Genomic DNA, 22,189 nt, shown 5'->3' with positions numbered 1-22,189 from the left:
GGCCTCCTCTCTCCAGCACTGCTGTCTCCACTCACAGTGACGCCAAAGGAGAGCCTACCCTGAGCCACTGGTGCCCTCCCCTGCCCCGCTGGCCATCATGTGCTGGCCCCACAACCCACCCTCCCAGCCCCCCACCCCCCACCCCCTGACCCTGCTGCACTCACCCTTCTGCTGGAACAGAAGCTGCATGAGGAGGAAGACACAGCGGAGAGAATACTGTTGTATATATTCATCTTTGTCCCGCCACAGCAGAGTCAGTAGGCCTATCTGGTGGCCCAGCACAGAAGGCACAGCCTCTTTCTGGGGAGAGTGGGGCAGTGAGCAAAGCCAGGTCTAGCTTCCTTGTGCCACTTCTTCCTGCCACTCCCGTCCCTGGGGTCTCTGGGAGACACACAAGCTAGGGTTTGAGAGGAGCTCGCGTCCCATCTTGGGAAGGCCTTCACCTCTCTGACCTTTCCCTTGGGAAAAGACATTTCTGTTTTTTAACAATAAAAGGCTGGGTACGCCTCTTACGTCCTTCAGACAGGTGTCCCTGTGGATAAGTTTATGTGCCTGCATGCTTGTATGCATGTGTGTATGTGTAGGCATGCATGCGTGCCAGTGTGTGTATATGTGCCTGCATGATGAGATGTGCATGAATGTGTGCCAGTGTGTGGATATGTGTCTGTCTGTGAATGCACATGTGTGTGTACATGCATGATCGAATATGTGTGTGTGCCAGTATATATCCACACGTATGGGCATGTGTGTGTGTGTGTGTGCACATGTGTGTGTGATCCATTTATCTTGGCTGCTTTAGAACTTTCCTGTCTCTCGCTGGTCTTTAATCATTTGTGCTGTGGTGTATTCTCCTGTGTTTTCATTTGTGTGTGCCCTGTTTGGGATTTCTTGATAGTGTTATCTGTAAGGGTGTGGTTTTTCAGCCGGTGTGAGCAGTTTCCACCATGACAGTGTCATCTGGCTTCTCTTGGGATTCTACATCCATTTCACATTGTCCCATACCCAGTGGGCTCTTCTGGTTTTCCTCGGGGCTTTCTTTCCCATTGGTCTTGATAGGCTCCTTTGTCCTCGTACCAAATTGTCTTGGCTCCAAGGTTGCTTTCTTCTGAGGGACCTGAGCTGCTAGTGAAAGGAACCAGCAGCTTTTCATTTCAGGCCACGTTTTGTTTGCAGTCCAATCTCTTTCTTGTGGTTACCATGGTTTTGTTTGTTTGCTTGCTTGCTTGCTTGCTTGTTTTTTTGTTTTTGTTTTTCGAGACAGGGTTTCTCTGTATAGTCCTGGCTGTCCTGGACTCGCTATGTAGACCAGGCTGGCCTTGAACTCACAGAGATCCGACTGCCTCTGCCTCCTGAGTGCTGGGCAGGATTAAAGGCGTGCGCCACTGTGCTAGGTTGGACCCAAACAGAAACCATGCCAGGCTGGGCCGCTCTACACTGGCAGTGACTCTGTGGTTTGGAAAGTGGTCTGATGAGGAGTGTGAAGCATAGAGGACAAGGACTTTGGTTGGGGACAGCCCTGATCTGAGGTGGCCTTTTCTTCCTCTGTGGTTCATACTCCTGTCCTCTCAAAGTGAAGCTTCTGCTCCAGGCTTGGGGGAAGACAGAGCAGACACCCTATTCCCTCACTGTCAGCTTGGGGCCTTTTGTATCATTTGTGAATCCATTGCCCTGTGAAGCCCATATCGGATGCTTTTTCTGAAGTCTCAGCTCCTGCTACATTCCAACACCCAGATTAGCACTGTGGCCTGAGTGTGCAGCAGCCACCATACACCTAGTTAGCTCAGAATTCTCCTGCGTCCTCCAGCCAGTGTCTCCCCTGAGTTACTCTTTGCTGTTTGGTTCCCTCCGTCCCACCCCCTCACCCCTTCTTCTGACTGGAGATGTCTGACTCAAACATTCCACTGTCTGTTTCATAAGAATGAGGACGCTTAGTGACAAGTGAACAGTCATGGTCACAAAAGTCAAGTTCAACATCAATATCATTATCAAATCCACAGTCTATAGCCAAACTTCATCAGTTGTCCCAATGCAGTCATACTTCACACACAACACTACACACACACACACACACACACACACACACACACACACACACCACTCCTCACACACCTTACAAACACACAAAGCCCGATACATGCTGAAATCACTACATACACAAACATATGTAGGTGACCGCATGTATTAAGAGACTCAAGTGATTGGCTCCAACTCTAGCACAGAGCCATGCTCTCTTTCTCTCTGATGGAGGTCCTTGTCTGTCTGCAGGAGACCTCTGCATCCAGACCCCTCCATACTTCCTTCATGTATAAGTTTCAAAAAATTCAGAATATTTAGAATAATGTACAGAATAAAGTTTCATGCCAGCATATTACTGCATACCTGTAAAAAAAAAAACCCAAGCTACAGAAATTGTTAGCAGCTTTTATGGTCGTTTTTATTTAATATTACAGTTATAGAGAGGTTACAAATATTAAGTGCAAAATTCAATAGTTTTGGCAATTCGAATAGATTCTCGTGTCTGCATCCTCTTTCTGCTGCTGTGACAGTGTCTGGGCCTGGGTAAGTGATAGAGCTGTTCACTTAGCATCTGGCAGCGGCTTCTGGAGAAGGCCTCTGGCCGCATCACTGGGTGTCGGATAGCGCACGGCGGGAGTGCATGTCAGAACAGCGCATGGATGGCAAAGGAGCCTTTCGTTCTCTCAGGAGCTAACCAACTCCTGAGACTCCAGTTGTAAGCTAAAGCCATGATGCCCTCTGACAGACCTCCCAACATCTTTACTAATCTCCACACTTCAAGCACAACACCCCACACTCAGCTCCCCTGCTGTGTCTCTTCCGTTCTCCCCTGTGCATGGCTGCATGGGTGTCGCCGCAGCTGCTTGCCTGTAATTATTGCTGGACATCTACAGGGCTCCCAGCTCGGCTCCTGCATGAATAAAACCATACAGGTGTGCTTGCATTAATCTTTTAATGGGTCTACAGTTTCATTCTTCCTTGGTAAATACCTAGGAGCAGACCTATGTGGTGAGAGGAGAAGTACGTGTTTGACTTTCAAAGAAAACTGCCGGAAGTTCTGGCAGGCAGTTTGAACATCCTACGCTGCCAGCGCTTAGACGAGACGTTTCCGGGACTCCACACCTTGGCCAACACTTGCTGTTCCCAGTCTTTAATTTAACCCTTCCAGTGGGTGGATGGCAGTACCTCGTGGTGGTTTTATTTGCATTTCCTTTATGACCAGTTATGCGGGGGCACATTTATTTTCACAGGCTCTGCAATGTCTCTTTTCATCTGTGGCCCATTTTAAAGGCTGGTTAGCTTTTCACCGAGTTACAGTTGATCTCGTTTTCCGGGCACACATTGCACATATGAGATGCACATATTGCACACGCTTCTTGCCCATCTGTGTCCTGTGTCTTGTGGGTGCACAAAAGTTCCTTATTTTGATGAGGTCAATTTTATCAAGTTTGTTTTTGAGATGAGGGGGTCTCAAATGCAATATGTAGCCAAGGATAACCCTGACCCTCTGAGCTTCCTGTCTCTAGGACCTGCTGAGTGCTGAGTGAGTATTCTACCAAGTGAGCTATATATGGCCCCAGCCTGTTTCACCTTATTTATACCTACTGCCTCCTGAATGGCGTCCTGCCTTTCCTTTATGAGGAGGGTCTAGGGACCTGGAGGTTCTCAGCTTTTCTTTAGTCATCCTTATCCTCTTTGTCCTTTTTATTTTCTCCTTCTCTCATCTTTCCCATCCCCGCCCCCTCATGACAGGGTTTTATTGTATAGTTCATGCTAGCCTCATACGATTTTCCTGCCTTTCTTCTTGAGTGCTAAACTAGCCACACCTGGCCTGTGAGAAGCCTGCTTACAGTTTTCCTGAGGTGTGGGGTGGTGGCTGAGGCCCATCACTTCAGGAACTTGCCTTGTCTCAGTCCTCCCCGTCGAAGCCTGATGCCTCCATGTGGAGCAGCTGGAGTGTGAGAGCTCAGGGACAAGGTGACTCCCTTCCTATAAGCTTCTCCACTCCCAGCATTCAGACTAGCTGTTTTCAGGACTGGGTGAGACATGGGTCCTCCACACTGCAACTTTCTTGGCCAGACCCAAGCTATTTCCTCAGAACCCCTACGTGTCTCACTCCTCCAATCTCTGCCCTCTGTTGGTTGGGCCCTTGGCTTAGGGATTTAGTCAGGCCATCATGCTGAGCTCTAGCCACAGTCCCTGGGCTGAGGGCCCAGAGAGTGTCTATGACAAGACTTCACCCTGTACCTGGATGCTAACCTCCATCCCCCCCCCTACTTCCCCACCCCACCCCCAATCAGGTGCTCCCTGAGGCTTTGGGGTATAGGGAACTCACAGCGAGCTTCAACGAGTCTGCCACATACTGCAGAAGCAGGAAGATGGAGCGCACTGCCCGACTGCGCTCGTGGCTCTTGTCAGATTTCAGCCAGTTCTCTGTGTGCTGAGACATGCAGAGCATGAGAACCTGGGCCTCACAGACCCCATCACACCCAGCGCAACCTGAGCCCAGAGCAGGGTGACAGCCACCCAGCCACATCATTGGCTGCTGTTCATCAGACTACTCACTCCTTCAGCTCTGGGGTGCCTCACAAGTTTGGGCCACCTGAGATACAGAGAAAGCCCAAGAACCCTTCCTATCTCACACAGCCAACATGATTATTCCAACACTAGCCAAAGAATCCCATGGTAGACAGGAGTGGGACATCCTCTAACTCAACTAAACTCCAATACCATCTACCTGGAAGTCATGTCAGAGCCCACAGGTTAACGGCCACCTCTCTGATTCTGGAGCCAATCACAAGCCCCAGCTGTGGCTCATGTTTCAGTCCAACCCACTATAAATGTTAGTCCACCTTTCCTTATTATAACAAATTACCCAAAGCAGACTGCTTTACAAAGAAGCTTGTGTTGTTGTTGTTGTTATGTTTTGTTTGGTTGGTTTTTCAAGACAGGGTCTCTCTATATAGCCTTAGCTGTCCTGGACTCGCTTTGTAGACTAGCCTGGCCTCTGGACTCACAGCGATCCACCTGCCTCTGCCTCCCAAGTGCTGGGATTAAAGGCATGCACCACTACACCTGGCTCAAAGAAGCTTGTTTATATTGGCCTTAGAATGGTGATGGCCTTCTTGGTGACAGAGGCCTAAGGCATTAAGGGACACCACATCAAAGAGAGGAAACACCTATGTGCCCATTTCTTCTGAACCCCCTTCACTTTTCATGAAGCCTGTCACAGGAGGGCTGGGGGTATGGCTCAGCGTTAGAGCACTTATCCAGCATATTGAAGATCCATGTATGAGGGCCTGGGTTCAGTCTCTACCTAGTACTACACACACACACACACACACACACACACACACACTCTCTCTCTCTCTCTCTCTCTCTCTCTCTCTCTCTCTCTCTCTCTCTCTCTGCAGTAGCCCTGCTTGGGGCCGGAAGCCCTACTTGTGGTACACAGGCCTCACCTGCAGGAGGAAGCAAATCTCATCCATGCTCGGGTTCTCAGTGATGAAATTCTGGAGAAGCAGGACGAGGGCACGCTCCGTCTTCTTGTACACCACCTGGCAAAGGACAGGGCCAGTTCGCATCACATGACCACCAGGTCACCTCTTGGTCTCTCCAGCTCCTGCCCGAGGGCTGAGAGGTATCTACTCACTGACAGGTGAGGCCAGACCACGCAGTTGGCAATGGCCGGCAAAGTGAGACCTGCCTCCAGGCTAGTTTGTTTTTGTTTGTGGGATGGGGGGTGTTTTCAGGAGGAGGTGTGTGGGGTGAGCATACAGGTCCCTGCAGCTGCTCAGGCATGTCCCTCCCAGCTCTGCTCGCTCATCTCCTGCAGCCACTGATAATACCTGCTGTTCTGCTTTCTTTCCTGCTCACCTGTCTTCCCAAGAAGGATTTTTGGCCTATGTCTCAGCCATTGAAAACATAGCAGATACAAATGAAACATTGTGTTTGTTTGTTTAGTTAGTTGTTAGCTTTTTTTTTTTTCAACACAGGATTCCTCTGTGTAGCCCTGGCTGTCCTGCATCTCTCTCTGTAGACCAAACTGGCCTCAAAGTCAGAGATTCTCCTGCCTCTGCCCCCCAAGTGCTGGGATTAAAGGTGTGTATCACCATGGCCAGGCTCCCTCCACCCCCATATTCTTGATAAAGTTTAAAAGAGAAAGGAAATAATCTGGATGAAAAGATTTTTTTTAGATGATAATTTTCTGTCAAGGTGAAGGATGGATCTAAGATGGAAATAAAACCAAGATGGAACAAACACATCCAGAAGGCCCAAGCAGGTCATTAAAAGAGGTCGAGAATTCTGGCACAGCCAATACCATCCACTGTGACGGCTACTGACATGGAGGCAATGCTCTTTTGTAGAGATATTTCAAACAAGAATGTAACATAGTAAATTCCAGGACAGCATGGGCTACACAGAGAAACCCTGTCCCCACCAAAAAAAAAAAAAAAAAAAAAAAAAAAATCTAAGAAACCCAACCCAACCAACCAACCAACCAACCAACAACAAAGTTAAAATAGCAATGAGCATGCTTAAGGCTGAGTAGACCTGAGGACGGCCTTACTCCTTTCCCAAATTAGAAACTTGCAGTGTTCTAGGAGTCTCACAGGCAAGAGAGGAGAACCCACTCCCAGTGAAAGATATGGCTTAGCCCCCTCATGTGGCCCTAGCAACGCATCCTCTCGCTCTATCAGACTGCCATCCTATCCGCTTCTGGAAGCACCTAAGAATCCCATTTACCAAAAGAAGGTGTGAGCTGGAGCTGGAGAGACACTGATAGCAGTCACCTGTGTGCCCACAGCTAAGACATTTAAGCCTGACCTTTTCACACTTGAGTATGTCGGATATGTCTTTGGGTGCCTCTACTTCTGTCCAACCCTGTGCTAAGTCTATGATAAACTCTGTTCCTAATAATACCCAATGCTGCCTCAGACTGGGTCGTCTTGGAATTGTTGTTTTGCTCAAAGTCAAGAACCTTGGCTTTCCTTGAATATGTGTTCCTAGAAGGAATGCCTCAGGCCTCTGAAGGCAGCAGCATGGACCTGTGGACCTATCAACCCAACCCCGACTTGCATTGACCAGCAAGAGCATCGTTATTGTGCCCAAATACCCAACAGAAGCGATTTCAAGCTTTGTTTGAGCCCACAGCTCAGCCCATACAGTGCATCCTGATGGCAAGGCATGGTGACCGTAGCTAGCTACTTGGGCTGTGGTGGCAGGAGCTTGCAGCAGACTTTCTCACATGACTCAGAGAAAAGAGAAAGCTCAGACTGGAAGTAGGGCCAGGCTCACCCCAGCGACCCACCTCCTCCATCTAACGGCCCCCTACCCCCACCCCCAGCTCCAAAACAGCACCACCATCTGGAGACGGAGAATTCAGACACATGGGCTTGTGGAGGACGCCTGCAGCCTCCAGGCCTGTGGGAAGCAATGTTCTGTTCTTTATAGCTATGGTGCTTCCTTTCAGCTGCCTCCACAAAATATAGCTGAACCCTCAAACTACAAAACTTCCAACAGGAAACCCAGGCAGCCTTTGTGTCCCTGGGTTAAGCAAACTCCCTAGACATCATACCTAAGCCCAGGCCATAAAAGAATACAACAGCATTTTTGCAACCAGTAGCAATTTTCCTTCAGAAGTCACAGCCCAGAGAATATAAGAAAGCCCGAACTTGAGAAAAAGATTTTCAAATGCCGACTACAAGCTTACATCTAGAGTGCAAGAGGAGCCTTAGAAACCGCATAGTAGGGCTGGCAAGATGTCTCCTGGGGGTAAAGGCCCTTGCTGTCCAACCAGGAGACCTGCCTTAGATCCCTAGGACCCACATGGTGGAAGAAGAGAAGCAATTTCCACAAGCTCTCCTCTGATCTCCACATGTGTGTCACTGTACACCAGACATACACACACAGACACATACAGAGACACACAGACACACACACACACACATACACACATACATAGACACAGACTCAGAGAGAGAAGCAGACAGACACACAGATAGACAGACATACAGACACACAAGACTCAGACATACAGACAGACGACACACACACACACACACACACACACACACACACACACACAGTCTTAAAAACTTAGTCTTAAAAAAAAATCCTACATAGTATCCTATTTTAAAGTTAGTTGTGAGAGCTGAGTATACATTTCACCAAAGCTGAGTGCATGGCAAGGTGCTCATTCCAGGAGCCAGAATGCAGGTAACAGTGAATCAAGGCTATGGCCAGCTGCCAGCAATCAGCTGATGCGGTAGCAGATGGTCCCAGTTGAATTCCACACAGGAATGGCTGCCACCTCCTTTGTGACCACACGGAGGTGAGTGGAAGTTCACCTTGAGAGAGACGCCTCCATCTTTCTCACTTCCCTGGGCTTTCTTAGCACGAGCCTAGACCATCCACAAGGCTGTGTCTCATGTGTGTTCGGGAGCCTAACCTAAGGCCACAGTTCAGCTCCCCACATCCACTGGGCCTCTCTAAGGACCCTGGTTCCAGGGCCAGGAAACAAACTGCCTCTAGAGGTTTTGTCTCTTTCCTTGCTTATTCTGCTGAGCAAAGCTTAGCCACCCTCAGAAGCTGGATGGCTTTTTTCCCCAAAACAGGCCTCTTCCCAGCAACATGGCACCCTCCCTTCACTTGCTGTGGACAGAAGTGGTCTAACCCACCTTGGGTATAGCCTGGAATGGAACATGTCTTAGCTGAGTGCCAGCGAGGGTGATAGGGGCATGTGAGTGACAGCCAGCCCTGTCCCTGCTTCAACTCTCCCTGACACAGCAGGGTAGACCTGCACAGCCAAGGACTAGAATGCATCGCAGCATTTTGAGGGTTGTCAGCTCACTCGAAGTCAATGAGTACAAGGTACAGGAAGGCACGCTTCCAAGAATGCTGCCAAAGCAGAGCAGCACTGAGTGAGACCAGGGTCTGTTTGAGCAGAAAACCTCCAAGGTCCTAGGCTTCCTAAGATTGGAACAAGTCTGTGCTCCCAGGCAAGATGACTGTAAACCCACACAAAGCTCCTCCTTCTGCCAATCACCAGACAAGGCTAACCCCCTGGCTTAGCACCAGGAACCCACACCGCTGGGAGGGAGACACGCTAAGCCCAGGGCCTCACCATGACATCTGGGGCTTGCTCCAAAGAAGGTGAGCCACTCTTCAAAGCCTCGGGAGAGGGAAGCATGTACATGCTCTGCAGACAGGTCTGCAGGACCTGGGACTTGAGCATGGGTTTGAGTCTGGGTGGCAGGTGACTGCAAGAGAAGAAAGGGGTGCAAGGCTGGCCCAAGGGGCTCCCAGCACCCAGCAAAGAGGTGTTAGCACAGTTAGAGTATGAAAATAGGCCCTGTCTTGGCCCAGTGGAATAAGAAGAGCTAACATGACAGGGGCTGTGCCGAGCTGTTCTAATTCACTGGTACTTGCTTGGGGGAAACCTAAACACTTTCTAGGGTCAGAGGTCAGGTCAGGTCCAAACTAGATAGACGGTGGTAAGATCCGGCATCTAAAGGTAAAAAGGTAGGCTTTCTGAATGAATGACCCAGGTTAGGGCCCAGTCTATGCTCAGGATGATGTTCAGTGTGTGCCTGTGGCCAGAGCTCAGCTTTTGCCAGTATTAATCTATCTTGGCCATGGAGGAAAGTACGCTTAATCTGTTAGGCACAATATGAAGGGCCTCAGCACATCTAGTATTCTGGTGTCCCCCTTAGTCCCCACCCCCTCACACACTGCCTGCCACCACAAACCCAGGACCTTGCCTGTCTTCCTTCCCCATACCCTAGCAGAGTTACCTCAGGCCTGAGATGACCAGTATAATCTTCTGCCGGAAGAAGGTGGTTAAGGAGTTGGGTTCCTTCAGGAGGATGCCCTGGAGGGCAGAAGAAGGACAAGTGAGGCCACAGCCTCTGGCTGGCCACTCTGATCCCTGGGAACACCCACAGTGGACCCCAATATCACTCACCAAGAGGCACTGGATGATCTCTGGGATCTGAGTGAACTTGTACCTCTGGGAGCCATACTCTTCCTGGAGTGATCTCGTGAGCAGGATGGCCGCAGAGAGGAAACTTGACTTCAGGATCTCATCCTGTCCCCCACAGGTGAGCCAGAGACCAAGTCAAGGCACACTCTCACACTCCCCTAGTATCCTGTCACATAACCCAAGCAGTCACCTCGATCAGGGGGCGAGCGAGGTGTGTACCTTGCACACACAACACACACACAGACACCTCCCCTACACACACACACACACACATACACACACACACACACACACACACACACACACACAAATACATACAAAATACACAACACAGCTCATACTCAGGACACAGAGCCGTTGCATTCATGCAGCAATCTTACTCAGACCTCTGTGGGGTGAGGAAACCAAGTACAAGGCTCCCTTCTCCTTGGGTCAACTTCCCTACCCTGGACTGACACAGCCCTATCCCAGCCACCTGTAGCCAGAGCACTGGACCCCAGAGTGTGGGGAGCAGACCCCGAGTGGGCTCTGTTCCTGAGACACCAGGGATGTCCTGTGAATGCATACAGGGGTGCTACGGTGAGTTAACCCAGGTGCCCGGCCCACCCTGCTTTTCTGCGGGGAGGTGGGGGCAGGCCTCACACAGGGGCCACAGGAGTAATAGTACACCATCCTCGAGGCGATGTTGTCCACCCAGGGCAGGATCTGTTCCTTGGCGTGTTTGGCTATCTGCCCATAGCAGAGCAGGGAGGTGCTGCTGACCCACTTCCATCGAAGGTTGTCTGATGGCTGTTGGCAGGGTGACAGCTAGGCTGGAGGGCGCCAAGCTCTCAGCCCACCCAGCCCCCACCTCCCTCCTGCCAAGGAGAAAGTTGAAGCTCCTGGGTGACGTAGGGTGTTAGCCAGAAGCATCCCTCCTTCGCAGGGCCAGGCCTAGGGCTGCCACTAGCCCTCCTATCTAGGAAGTCCTTCTGGTTGGTTCCCCAGGCAAGCCTCCTCCTTTGGGATTCTTTTGATGACTACCCAGCACAACTACTAGGCTTGGAACTGGCCAGGAAAGTGGAGCTGCTCAGTGTATTTACTGGGTCCAGAGCACAGGTGAGAATTTGAGGCTAAGGCCTGGCATAGCACTCAAAAGTCTTAGGGGCTCCCTGGCCCAAGATCCTTAGTTCAACAGTTTCCATTCCCAAGGTCCTACGGAAGGGACACCTAATGAAGCCTGGGTACACAATAGGTACTTCATTCCTCCTGTGTCACCCCCCCCCTCACCAGCCCCTAAGGGAAGGCAAGAGTCCTGGTGTCACCAATGGGCATGTGGCGGCTGGTACCCTCTCTGTCCAGTGCTGCCCTGTTTGACATGCTCCCTACCTGGCTGTCTTCAGACATGACAGATGAACGCAGAAACTTGGTGCGGCCCAGGTGTTCCAACAGGGCCCATACCTCCTCAAAGTGCTTGGTGGAGGCCAGGCCCACAGCCAGTGCAATGCCCTGCGGACCAGAGGACCCTGTGAGGCAGGCCACAAGTGAGAGTGCAGGCCCCTCCTCGTCAAGCTCTCTGGTGCCTCTTCTTCCACCAAGGCTGCCTCCCAGGGACTGGGCTGGTGGAAAGCTGACAAAGTTGACAAAGTGTCCCATGCAGTGAGAGCCACACAAGACCACAGTGATGATGAATGGAGCTTGAGGGCCGGGAACTCACAGGAAGGCACAAGGCAATATCCCGAGGGTGCTGACCCACCTCCCGCTGGCTGGAGTGCTCATGGGACAGCTCCAGGAGGCTGGCCAGGTGGCACTGCACCTGCTCCACGCTGAGGCACTCGCGCAGGATCAGCCCGTAGAGGTAGAAGAGGAAGGCCTAGGGCAGGGCAGAGTGGAAAGCAGGCTAACGCGGGTCAGAAACCCACTCGTCTGAGCACAGCTGGGCTGTGTGATCAGAGTCACTCCCTCCCCAAGAGGGAGTCCTTCCCCTCCCTCTGTGTGGGACAAGACATCCGGAGGTCACCCTCCAGAAGCATTTCTACCAGGTCAAAGCAGCTGCAGGCTGCCGGTGGGCTGCTCACCTTATCAGCAACCCTCCAGGGGTCCAGGCTGAGGAACTCTAGGAGCTTTTGCACAGAAGCATCCCTGTATGACACCTCCTGCTTTCCCCAGAGCTGTGGGGAAAACTGGCACTCAGGCCCTGTCTGTCCCTACCCAATCACCAGGGTAAGATGCAGTCTTACACTGCTTGCTAGAACCACCAGGACAGATGTAGGGCTACCAGGACCCTGAGAAGATGGAGGACAGCCTTTTCTCAAACAGGTGAGAAAAAAACCAAAGGTAAGGATGCTCCAGGGGCTAGAGTCTCAGTAAATTTGGCCACGCTTGCCTCTGCTGTAGCCCTGAGACCCTTATGACAGAGACCGACATTCTTAGCAGACACAGTCAGTCCTGTAGTCCTCTGATATGTTCCCAGCTTATCGTGCCTCTGTATTGGCCTCACTGGGCCTTTGCCCATTCTGTTCTGACTGGATGGTTTCCCCCTCCCTACCTGAGCTTAGATTCCCAGTCCCAATGCCCAGCTGTGAGTGTTTGGCTAGCCTCCCTAGCCTCCCTCTTTAAGCACACAGTCCTGCTGTAGCCCTCAAAGAAGGCTCCACTCTAATTGACGCAGCGGGACAACAGCTGTGAGAGGTTAGTCATTGAAAACTAATTTGATGGTGAGGAACCAGGAACAGTCCTATATATCCCAAGACCTCAGCCACTCCTGGTGTTTTCTCTGGCCTCCACTCTGGCATTAGAGGACAAGGGAACTTCCAGGCAGACAGTCCGGCAGCACTCTGCCATGAGGGCTTTCGGAGCCTTCATGGGCCTGGAGATACGTTGGCCAACCCTGACAGGAAGAGACCCTGAGTAGACACCACCTTCCCTCCAGTAGGTGGGAAGTTAGACATCTTCCCCAACTCCCTGAAGCCCTCCAACACCTTCCCATAGATGGTTAGGAGCTTCAGGGATGACCAAGATCTGTAGGAGTCCAGGGGTGGTAGGTTGGTGAATTTAACATAATGACTTGGGACAGGTCCTGGAGGGTGTCTTGACTTTCTCCCTGGCCTCACAAATCTCCCACCCAGTGGGGAGCATCAATCTCTTTGATCCTACCTTGCTGTGCTTCTCTAGGAAGTGGCAGATGGTGTTTAGTGCCAGGCCCTGCTCTGTAAACATCATGTTCTTGATCTTATTGGCTACCGTGTCCTCCAAGGATGGGTGGATACTCAAGTGCTCTCCCAAGAGCCCCAAATCCAAGTTATCTGTAATGATTCCAGAAGCAAAGGGGCAGTACAAGCCCCACCCACCAGTCCCTCAAAACCAAAGGACCAATAACCTTCCTGGGCTGGGTGCGAAGGAGGAGGAGAACGCTGCTGGAGATCACAGGTCCACCCAGCACCAGGTCCCTGCTTGGCACACTGAAGGGACAGACTCTGGAGGCACACTTGCTTCCATCAACATAGACACATCAAGGAGGCCTGGCGGCCAGCTCAGCATCAGATCAGGGTTCAGCCAGTTGGCTTGGGGACAGAGACTAGACAGAGGCCAAGGATATGGCCACAACTGCTGGTCATTTGGAGCAACATGCTGACATGGTAGCCACCTCCCTTGTTTAAATCACAAAGCTGAAAGCAAGCCTCCATAAGCCACCATGGGATTTGTCATCTCCAAGCCTAAGCAGCACTCCAAGGGGGCAGACACTTCCCCAGTGAGCTGGAAAGGAGTTGCATGCATCTATGGCAAGAGGTATGTGGACACATGGAGGCTTCTAACTAACTAGCCATTCAGCCCACCCCCCCATAAACAGACCCAAAAGGCTGTGCTCACTATCAATGGAGTGGGAAGGTGGCCCCTGGAGCTGTAATTTGCCATCTACTTGTGAGACAAAGATGAGAATGTGTAAATATGAGGAAAGACAGTTGCATCGTACAGGCATGTGGCTGGAAAGGGAGTCTTTCTCTGAAAAATCCCTCAGTTTGCAAGGGCAAACAGGAAGGCATGGTTAGAGCCACACCATTATGGATTCCATGTGCTCCTCCCCAAAAGGCTTGTGGGCTGAAGTCTTGGTCCACACAGACGACAACACCATGAGGGCTCTGATCCACTCCATGGCCTTATCCTTTGCTGGTGGGGTCAGCATTGATGGTATTATTGGGAGATGTGGCCTGGATAGAGCAAGTAGGCCACTGGGGTACCGGGAGGGATATCTTCTTCTTGGCCCTTTCCTGTTTCCCTGCTCCCAGACCACCATCTGGTGAGATTTGCCCATTGGTCTTTCTACCATGACACTGTTCTGCTTAGTGTAGGCCCATGGCCATAAAAGTAGCCCATCATGCACCGAGTACTCGCAATGAACCCCAAAGCATCTTTCTTACTCCAGGTATATTGTCATCACCATAAAGAGCTAAGATATACATATATAAAGAGTCTCTTTCTCACCAGTGGGGAAACCCTAGAGATTTTTATCATGTCTGTATTATGACACACAGACAAAGTTCTGAATGGCTGCAAAGCCAGTCATGATGAAGTACAAATAAAGTCCAACTATGCTTCATACACATAGGCTCCCTCACCACAGGGCTCTTGTCAGACTCAACCTTAGCAAACTATGCCCTATAGGATCTGGTACCAGAAAGGCTAAACAGGGTCCTCACCTGAGCCTTGGTCTCAGCCCTGTGCAGTTCTGGCAGAAAGAATCCTGCTGTTAGCATCTGAAGGTATCACTCACCTTATCTTGTGCTGGTAGCCAGGACACTGCACAACCCACTAGAAGCCATTCATTCATTCATTCATTCATTCATTCATTCATTCTTACACATATTTGATCATGCAGTAAAAACGTTTGCCTATTTACTGGCCAGGCACTGATACCCCACCCCAGTAAGCATAGCTATTTCTTAACAGTCCTTGGATGATCCAGGCCACCCCTTATATTCCCAGAGCCCTAAGAATGACACAAGAGTAGCTGTGAGGTCCCTGCTCAGTGGGGTGGCAATGGTACTGAGTCTGCCCCACCTGACTTCTTGGATATAGGGATGGCGGCACCATTTCAGCTGTCCTTCCTGGGGATGGAGACATGGGGGTGAGTGGGCTCTGCCCAAGGCCCTGTCTGCCCTGTGCCCTGCTTCAGGAAGTCAGAGTCTGAATGAACCCCAACCCATGTGCTGTATAGATGTGAACATATGACCTCAGCCCCTGCTCATTTCAAGGGTCCTTGGCCTCCCTCAGCAGTGTGCCAACCCCCTAAGTCCCACTTGTTGTGTACCCCACTTACTAAGCTCCAACTCTTGCTCCTGCCTGGGCAGTGGGTGGTTGGCCTTCCCATGGGAAGAAGGCGTGAATCTACGTGTGGACTGATGGGAGCCATCGCCAACCATAGCCAAAATGGAACCAGTGATTTTTTTTGGAGGGCAGGACCTGGAAAGGACAAGACATCCATGTCTCTTACCTACCTGGAGACAGAGCAAGGCCACAGGGACTCTTAACCTCCCCAAGCTTTTCCATTCCCTCCTCCCTTGGTCAATTCACGCATCTCCTTGGCCTCCCTTATTCACTCCAGAGACAACACAGTTGGTCCTGTAGACAGTGTGAGGTCCAGAAGGCCATGGTCCAGTCTTTCCTGCTCAGCTACTGTGGTGGTTTGAATAAGAATGATCTCCATAGGCTCATGTATTTGAGCAGTTAGCCATCAGGGAGGAACACTATTTGAGAAGGATTGGGGGTGTGGTCTTGTTAAAGTAGGCGTGGCCTTGTTGGAGGAAGTGTGTCACTGGGGGTGGGCTTTACATTTTCAAAAGCCCATGCCACAAGGACCAATATCTCCCTCTCTCTCTCTCTCTCTCTCTCTCTCTCTCTCTCTCTCTCTCTCTGTCTCTCTCTGTCTCCCTCCAGATCAGGATGAAGTCCTCAGCTACTGCTTGAGAGCCTGCCTGCATGCAGCCATGCTGATAAGGGGCTAAACTTCTGAAACTGTAAACAAGCCCCCAATCAAATGCTTTCCTCTATAAGACTTGCCTTGGTCCTGGTGTCTCTTCTCAGCAATAAAATACTGACTAAGACAGCTGCTTAACATGCATGTGATGGTGACTCTGAGCCCACTCTGCCACCTTCACCCTGACAATCCTTTCTTCTGGCAGCCCCAAAACTTGGCTCTGGTCCCTTTTTCTTCATGGATCAGCCATCCCACTCACACATAGGTGTCAGAGGTTGTCCTTGGATTTGTTAAAAAATGCACCTTATGATACTGAGATCTGGGAACCCTATGTGTCAACAAGGCCACCTGGAAGCCCGCAGTTAAGAGTACCTACCTGGTCTCAGATGTTGGCAACAGATTCACCCCATACTTGGGACATCTCCCCAGAACCCTGAACAAATGTCCCATCTGCCCAGCCTTGCCCATTTGGGGTGTACACCAAACCCCTAGGCAGCAGGCTAGCCAGTTTCCCCAGCTAGCTCATCTCACATTCACACCCTTGTTGAGTATAGGACTCTCGCAACTGCCCCGAGGTCCACTCCCTAGCATTTCCCCCTCTGACTTGCAATTCTATTGCAAAACTTTCACCTCAGTCCCCTACCCGACCTTCATTGTTAACCTAAGTGGATTTAGAAGCACCCAGGAGATTGGCCAAGCACACTTCTGAGTGTGTCTGTGAGGATGCTTCCAGAAGGGATCAGTCAAGAGGAGAAGACCTGACCAAATGTTGGGTGGCATCATTTCATAGGCTGGGAGTCTCAGATGGAATAAAAGGGGGAAAGTGGAAAGTGGGTGGAGGGCCAACATTCTCCAGTGCCCTGGCCTCCTAGGATTTGAGCTGTTCTTCTCTGCCATGCGTTCCTTGCTGTGGTAGATTGAGACCTCCCCGAAGCTGTGAGCCAAAATTAACTTTCCCCCTTGCTTCTGTCAAGTACTAGTCAAGCAATTAACATAGAGCCTACTTCCTCACAACCTGTGGCTCCTTGTCATGAACACTCGCCTCCATCCTATTCACATCTCTGTAGCTCTTTGCATGTTCTGATGGCTCAGGCCTGCCTGGGGCTTCCTTATGACTTTTGTTTTAAGCTTCCACATGCTCTCTCCCATTAACAATGGCACTGGAGACCTACCTCTCCTGAGAGTAAAGCTCTGTTTACCTTCAGACCTCTACACTCAGCAGGCCTGGCACTGTAGGTGCCCACTGTACCAGGAAGGACGAAATACTACGAGATAAGCAATGTGTGGCTACAGGTGAGAGAGCTAGAGAGCGAATGAGCAAGCGAGGAGTATAAGACTGAGTGACTGGTTGGGCAAGCATGGCCATGGATGGGGAAGAACAAGGAGAGGGCTCCTAGCTGAGGGGAGAGCATCAAGTGGGGCTCAAGCCCATTCCCCATCTTCTGTGCCCTATCCTTCCCAGTGCCAGAGGTTGACTTGGGCCCAGGCAGTGTTGGTGGCATTTAACACTGCACCATTTCCAGAAGCCTGTTGATCATCTGAGGCCTCAAGGTCCTAGCTGATAACAAAGTGCCTGGACCTACAGTTCCCTGCCAAGTCTCTTATGGTCAGCCACAGCCCCCTGCCCTCATGAAGCCACAGTCCTCTTTAGTTCTTTGAATAGAGACACAAGGACCTATTGACAGCTGTGTAAGAGACCCTGGCTAGAGCCCCCCCCCCCAATCTGCTTTTAGTTATTGTCCACCTCAGCTGGAGCTGGCTCTTGATTTCCAAGCCACAATGGTCATGCCAATGTCTTGAGATCATGTCTAGCCTCGGCAGCTTTAGGCTGTTCCATCCTGAATTCTTTCCACCACGTAGTGCCCTTAATAGCTCATCAAGCGAGGTCTGCACAGATCTCAAAAAAAAAAACTCCAGGGAAGCTGAACCTCTAGTTTGCAAATTGTCCCCTTACAATCTCTTCATGGAAGCCACAAGAGCCATTCTTAGGTGACTGTTCCCAAGCCTGTGGTAGAAGGGAAGGGAAACAGAGTCTAGAAGGCCGCATGGAGATTAGATATGACAAGGAAACCAAAGAAAGGGAACAAACAATAACCCAAGGTGAGGGAGCCGCTAAGCCCAGGGGGATTCAAGTGCGGCTACAGATAGCAGATAAGGTCTGTACAAGAGGCTGCAGAGAATAGAGGAGCCATCACTGTCTGTTCTACCCAGCCCTGCCCTCCGATTCCTTGCTTGTGCTAGCTTCCCCAATGCAAACGTCCCCTCCTCTTCAACCTAGTGCAATCAGCTTGCACCTAGCCAGGCCATCCAGAGAACCTAGAAATCAGCTTTTCGGATCCTTCTAGGTTCCACTGTCTCCAGGGACTCTCAGCTCCTTATTCTCTCAACCTTCCAGTCCCCAGCGCCACAGTCCCTGTAGCCCCTGCACATCTTCCGTAGCTTGGCCCACTCAGCCACAGCCCCCTAACCTCACGAAGCCACCGTCCTCTCTAGTTCTTTGAAGGGAGAAGCAAGGAACCCATCCCCAGCTTTGTATAAACTGTCTTATTACCTGGACTGTTTCTTTCTTGACTGCCTATACGCCCCTCACTCCTTTGCCACCCTTCCAGCCCTCTGCTGTGGCCTCTCTCACCTGAGCTCTCCAGTCGTATCCGTATACTCCTTTTCTGGGTTAGTGCTGTGCTCCTGTGGGTAGTGAGCTTCTGAGGGCCACCAAGAGGTCAGCGCCCAGCCTGTGCACACTGCAGCTGCTGCTGAAGACTCTTCTGTGTGCTGGAAGGCAGCTTAGAGGTGACCTCCTCCAGGCTAAGCAAAGAAACACATGGAAAAGACCTGTTGCTCACACATGCACATGGGTGGCTTGGATAGTAACTCAGAGGACAGCTAGCACCAAGACGTGCTGAGAATGGTCACTGGTCACCTGCACCTGCCTAGGTCATTTGTCATCAAAGACTCCCGTATCTGGGGGGCATGGCCTGCTTGTTCTTGGGTTCCACATTTAGGAATTTAGTCCGAGGGACTGGGGAACTTGAGATGCCTAAAAATTCGCTATTTAATGATTGTTTCCAGGCCTTCAATAGGCACAGGGGTCAAAAAGAGATGCCTAGTGGGCAGTGCTGGAAACCAGTTCCCAAGATACTAACAACATGGACCTTGTCTTGCTCAGGGGCAAAACTCAGAGTTCTAATTTAAGATCCACTTTCCCCAGACATTGTGGTTATAGATTTTATTTTCTGAATCCTCTTTTAAAATTTCTAGGCGGGGGAGGGGGTGCTATTGCCAGAAAAAAAAAATACTACTTAAAACTCAAAAGGCTGTGAGGTGGTTGGTGGTGGTGGTGGCGGTGGTGGCGGTGGTGTATGTGTGTGTATCTGAAAGGCAAGCAGAAGACAGTCTGTAAAATCATACCTCTGGCTGTGAGGTGGGAAACTGAGAGGCAAGGACTAGTCCAGGGTTCTGCTAGCACTGAAGTCCTGGGCCTGGTGGCCTTGAGCAGCCTGAGGAGAAAAAGGGAGGCTGTGCGACTAGGGGGTGTTTGCATCTAGGCATGAGTAAACTTGTAGACTTGGGCTCTGCTTGTGTCAAGATTCAAGGAAGGGAGAAATGAGACTAACCATAGCCAAGAGTGGAGAAGCTGCCTTGGAACTTCTGACAGCTTCCTGAAGTCGGGGCAGGCTTCGTAGGGGGATGGTGACCAGCCGACACTAGGTGTGGCTCCCCTCCCCCCACCCCATTCCTAAGGAGAAGTTAATATTGAGATTCTCTGTAGTCACTTGGCTGTCCAGAGAGGGCCCTCGGCTGGGGAGAGAAAGCAGAAGGATGTAAAAAAATAAAAAACAGGGCAGGCATGCTGAACTTGCTAACAGAGAGGAATCAGGGAGAGAGAGGGTGTTTCTCGTTGTTCAGAGTGTGCGCATGTGCACCCAGGAGTCCATCTGTCATCTGCTGTTGAGAAGTCTAAAGGAAACTCCAATCCCTCGCCCTGGGATTTGGTTCTCCTAGGCAGGGGACAGCCTTTAACGGTACTCTGAGATGACAAAAACTAGACTAGTCCCCAGTTAAGTCAACTATGGGGCTTCACTAAGGGAGAACGAATGCCTCCCCAAAAGACGGACCTGTCTTTGAGTTATTATCCCCAAGGCTTAGTGGGGACTGTGTCATGAGAAATCCAACCAGAAGCCCCAGAGGCCTTGAATGACAAGTTCCCAACAGCCACTTCCTGGAAGGCAGGAGGAAACCTCACCCGAAGATTCCAACTCAACTGACACTGAGGGCAGTTGAGGAGTAATGCCCAGAGACAGATGTATTACCCAACCCTGTGGCAATCAGGCTCTTGTGTCATCTGAAAAAACCCAGGGCTGCTGGAAATAGCCTATCAGAGCTCCAAGGAGGAGCTCCTTTTTATAAAAACCTTTGCTGGCTATTTGACCATCCCAGGAAGATACTTTTGTCTCCTAGGAGGCTTGAACGCTATGTGCAGCTGCTTGGCAAAGTCAGCTTCATGACTTGGATGGGCTGGGACAAGTGGTCAGGACCCTCCCTAGGGCTCCCGTGATATATGCAGCTCTGCATCTGGCTTGTGATGGTCCCCACTAGGCTCTAAGTCTGACTGATGACTTGATGGCCAAGCAATGAACATTGTCTGGATGGTCTCAGGACATACACAGTCCTGTGGACTCACCTAGGCTACCTCAGAGCGTTTGTACTAGGCTTTGCAATGCCCCTCAGAATGACAGTTGGAAGGGGTGTGGCTAAGCCAACTGCCACCCGCAGATCTGAAAGACTGCCAGTAACCCCCACCCCAGGGTAACAGAGAAGACAACAGCTGTGTAGCCTGGAGGTAGAAAGGTTAGCTGTCGTAGAGAAACACACAGCCCCTTAAGTCCCCTGGCACTGCTCTCACTGGGCCTCGGGAAGAACCCCTGATCTGGAAATCAGCTGGCTTCAGTGCAGGGCTCATGCCCAAAAGCCTGTTTAAATAGGCGTGGTGACCCATCCGTGACGAGGCTTTCTATTGCTTATTTTTAGTTTCTTTAGTGAGAGATACTGAGTCCCCTTGACTGGGCTTCTGGAAGTCAGGGCCTGTTCACAGCCAGGCTTTGGGGACTTTTGAGGGAATTTTGATGAGCGGTGTGACTCTCTGTAAGTTGAGGCAGAGAAAAGTCAGCAGGTGGAAGCCTTTGTAAGGCAGGAAGGGTCTCTCTGGATGCAAAGCTACTCCTAGGAGAACAAGAGCCAGGCCCTGCTCAGCCAAAGCAGGTCAGGCTGACCCATAGAGGAAGCTGCCGAGAAGAGCTGCCGCCATGAATAACCCAGGGACATCCATATGTTGTCTAGAGAGAAGGTCCCTCCAAGAAGAACCGGGCTCTAGGAATTGGAGCCGGTGTCAGGTCTCCAGAAAACACCTGAATGGGAAGAAACCTCAGGGCAGCTGCTGTGGCTGCCTCAGGTCCTCTGGAGAGTTCTCTTTCCTCTCCAGAAAAGCCCTGGACGCTGTCACTACTCCGAACTCACTGAGACATTTTTGTCCTCTCATTCCTGAGGAACTTTGGGGTGTAGACCTTCCTTCTGAGCCCACTTCCTGTGGAGTAAGGGGATCGCTCAGGGATCACTATTAGACATGTTAAGTGGCTAGCTTGAGATAAATCTTAAGGCTCTTTAGGGGACATGTCAGTCTCAGGCGGTCAAGGATCCAAGGTCTGTAGCAGAATTGTTACGATAGCTACCAAAGGCCTCATAGCCCTGGTTGAAACCAGGTTGGTTGAATTTGGGGGAGAATTTTTTGAACTGTCCCAAACCTGTGTGGGGAGTGGAGTCTCCTATATCATTCATCCAAGTTGCCTCCTACAAAGTTTTGATGGTGTGAGTCTGGGATTCAACCTTGACGTTATCAGCATTTTAAAAAAAAAATCATGATGCATTTTCTAGCATACTACCCTTCCCTACTCTGCAAAAGGTGATGGGGCAAGCCGGAAACTCTGGCCACGGCTGCAGAAGAGCCGGGATTTGGGGAGTAGTTTGAAATAGAATCTCATTTTATCTATGCAACAGTGACAATGGCTGCAACCTTTTGAGCAGTGGTTGTGTTTGGAATATTCCTGTTAGGGCAAGCAAAGGTCCCACTAGACTGTTAGTCACTGCCCCGTCCCCAACCCAACCCACCCCCATTTCAACCTCCCTCCTCCTTTGCTTTTGAGAACTTATATTGACACAGCCTTACAGCCATGGTGTCATTG

General features: G+C 50.8%; 1 protein-coding gene across 12 annotated transcripts in view; it reads right to left on the bottom strand.

Moving 5' to 3' along the window:
* Positions 1-20,665, bottom strand: part of LOC311609702 (maestro heat-like repeat family member 5) — a 35,835-nt gene extending 15,170 nt beyond the window's left edge. For 7 of the 12 annotated variants that reach the window (XR_014783470.1, XR_014783471.1, XR_014783472.1 and 4 more), the window contains exons 1-15: positions 20,069-20,618; positions 19,362-19,450; positions 18,586-18,758; positions 15,297-15,439; positions 13,136-13,284; positions 12,058-12,150; positions 11,736-11,852; positions 11,369-11,488; positions 10,643-10,789; positions 9,983-10,105; positions 9,813-9,889; positions 9,143-9,278; positions 5,478-5,573; positions 4,352-4,456; positions 165-300 (exon numbers count right to left, since the gene is read on the bottom strand). Coding sequence is in view for 8 of the 12 variants with exons in the window: in XM_084802990.1 (XP_084659116.1) it covers positions 165-300; positions 4,352-4,456; positions 5,478-5,573; positions 9,143-9,278; positions 9,813-9,889; positions 9,983-10,105; positions 10,643-10,789; positions 11,369-11,488; positions 11,736-11,852; positions 12,058-12,150; positions 13,136-13,284; positions 15,297-15,399 (1,402 nt within the window). In the remaining 4 variants the exon portion in view is untranslated. The other 5 variants (XM_084802994.1, XM_084802991.1, XM_084802995.1 and 2 more) reach the window with 5 other exon arrangements.
* Between the last annotated feature and the right edge of the window lie 1,524 nt (positions 20,666-22,189).

This window comes from Acomys minous, assembly GCF_964271855.1.
Source record: "Acomys minous genome assembly, chromosome: 12".
Taxonomy (NCBI): Eukaryota; Metazoa; Chordata; class Mammalia; order Rodentia; family Muridae; genus Acomys; species Acomys minous.
The sequence above is the reverse complement of the archived record's forward strand: the minus strand, read 5'-3'. Positions and strand labels throughout refer to the sequence as shown.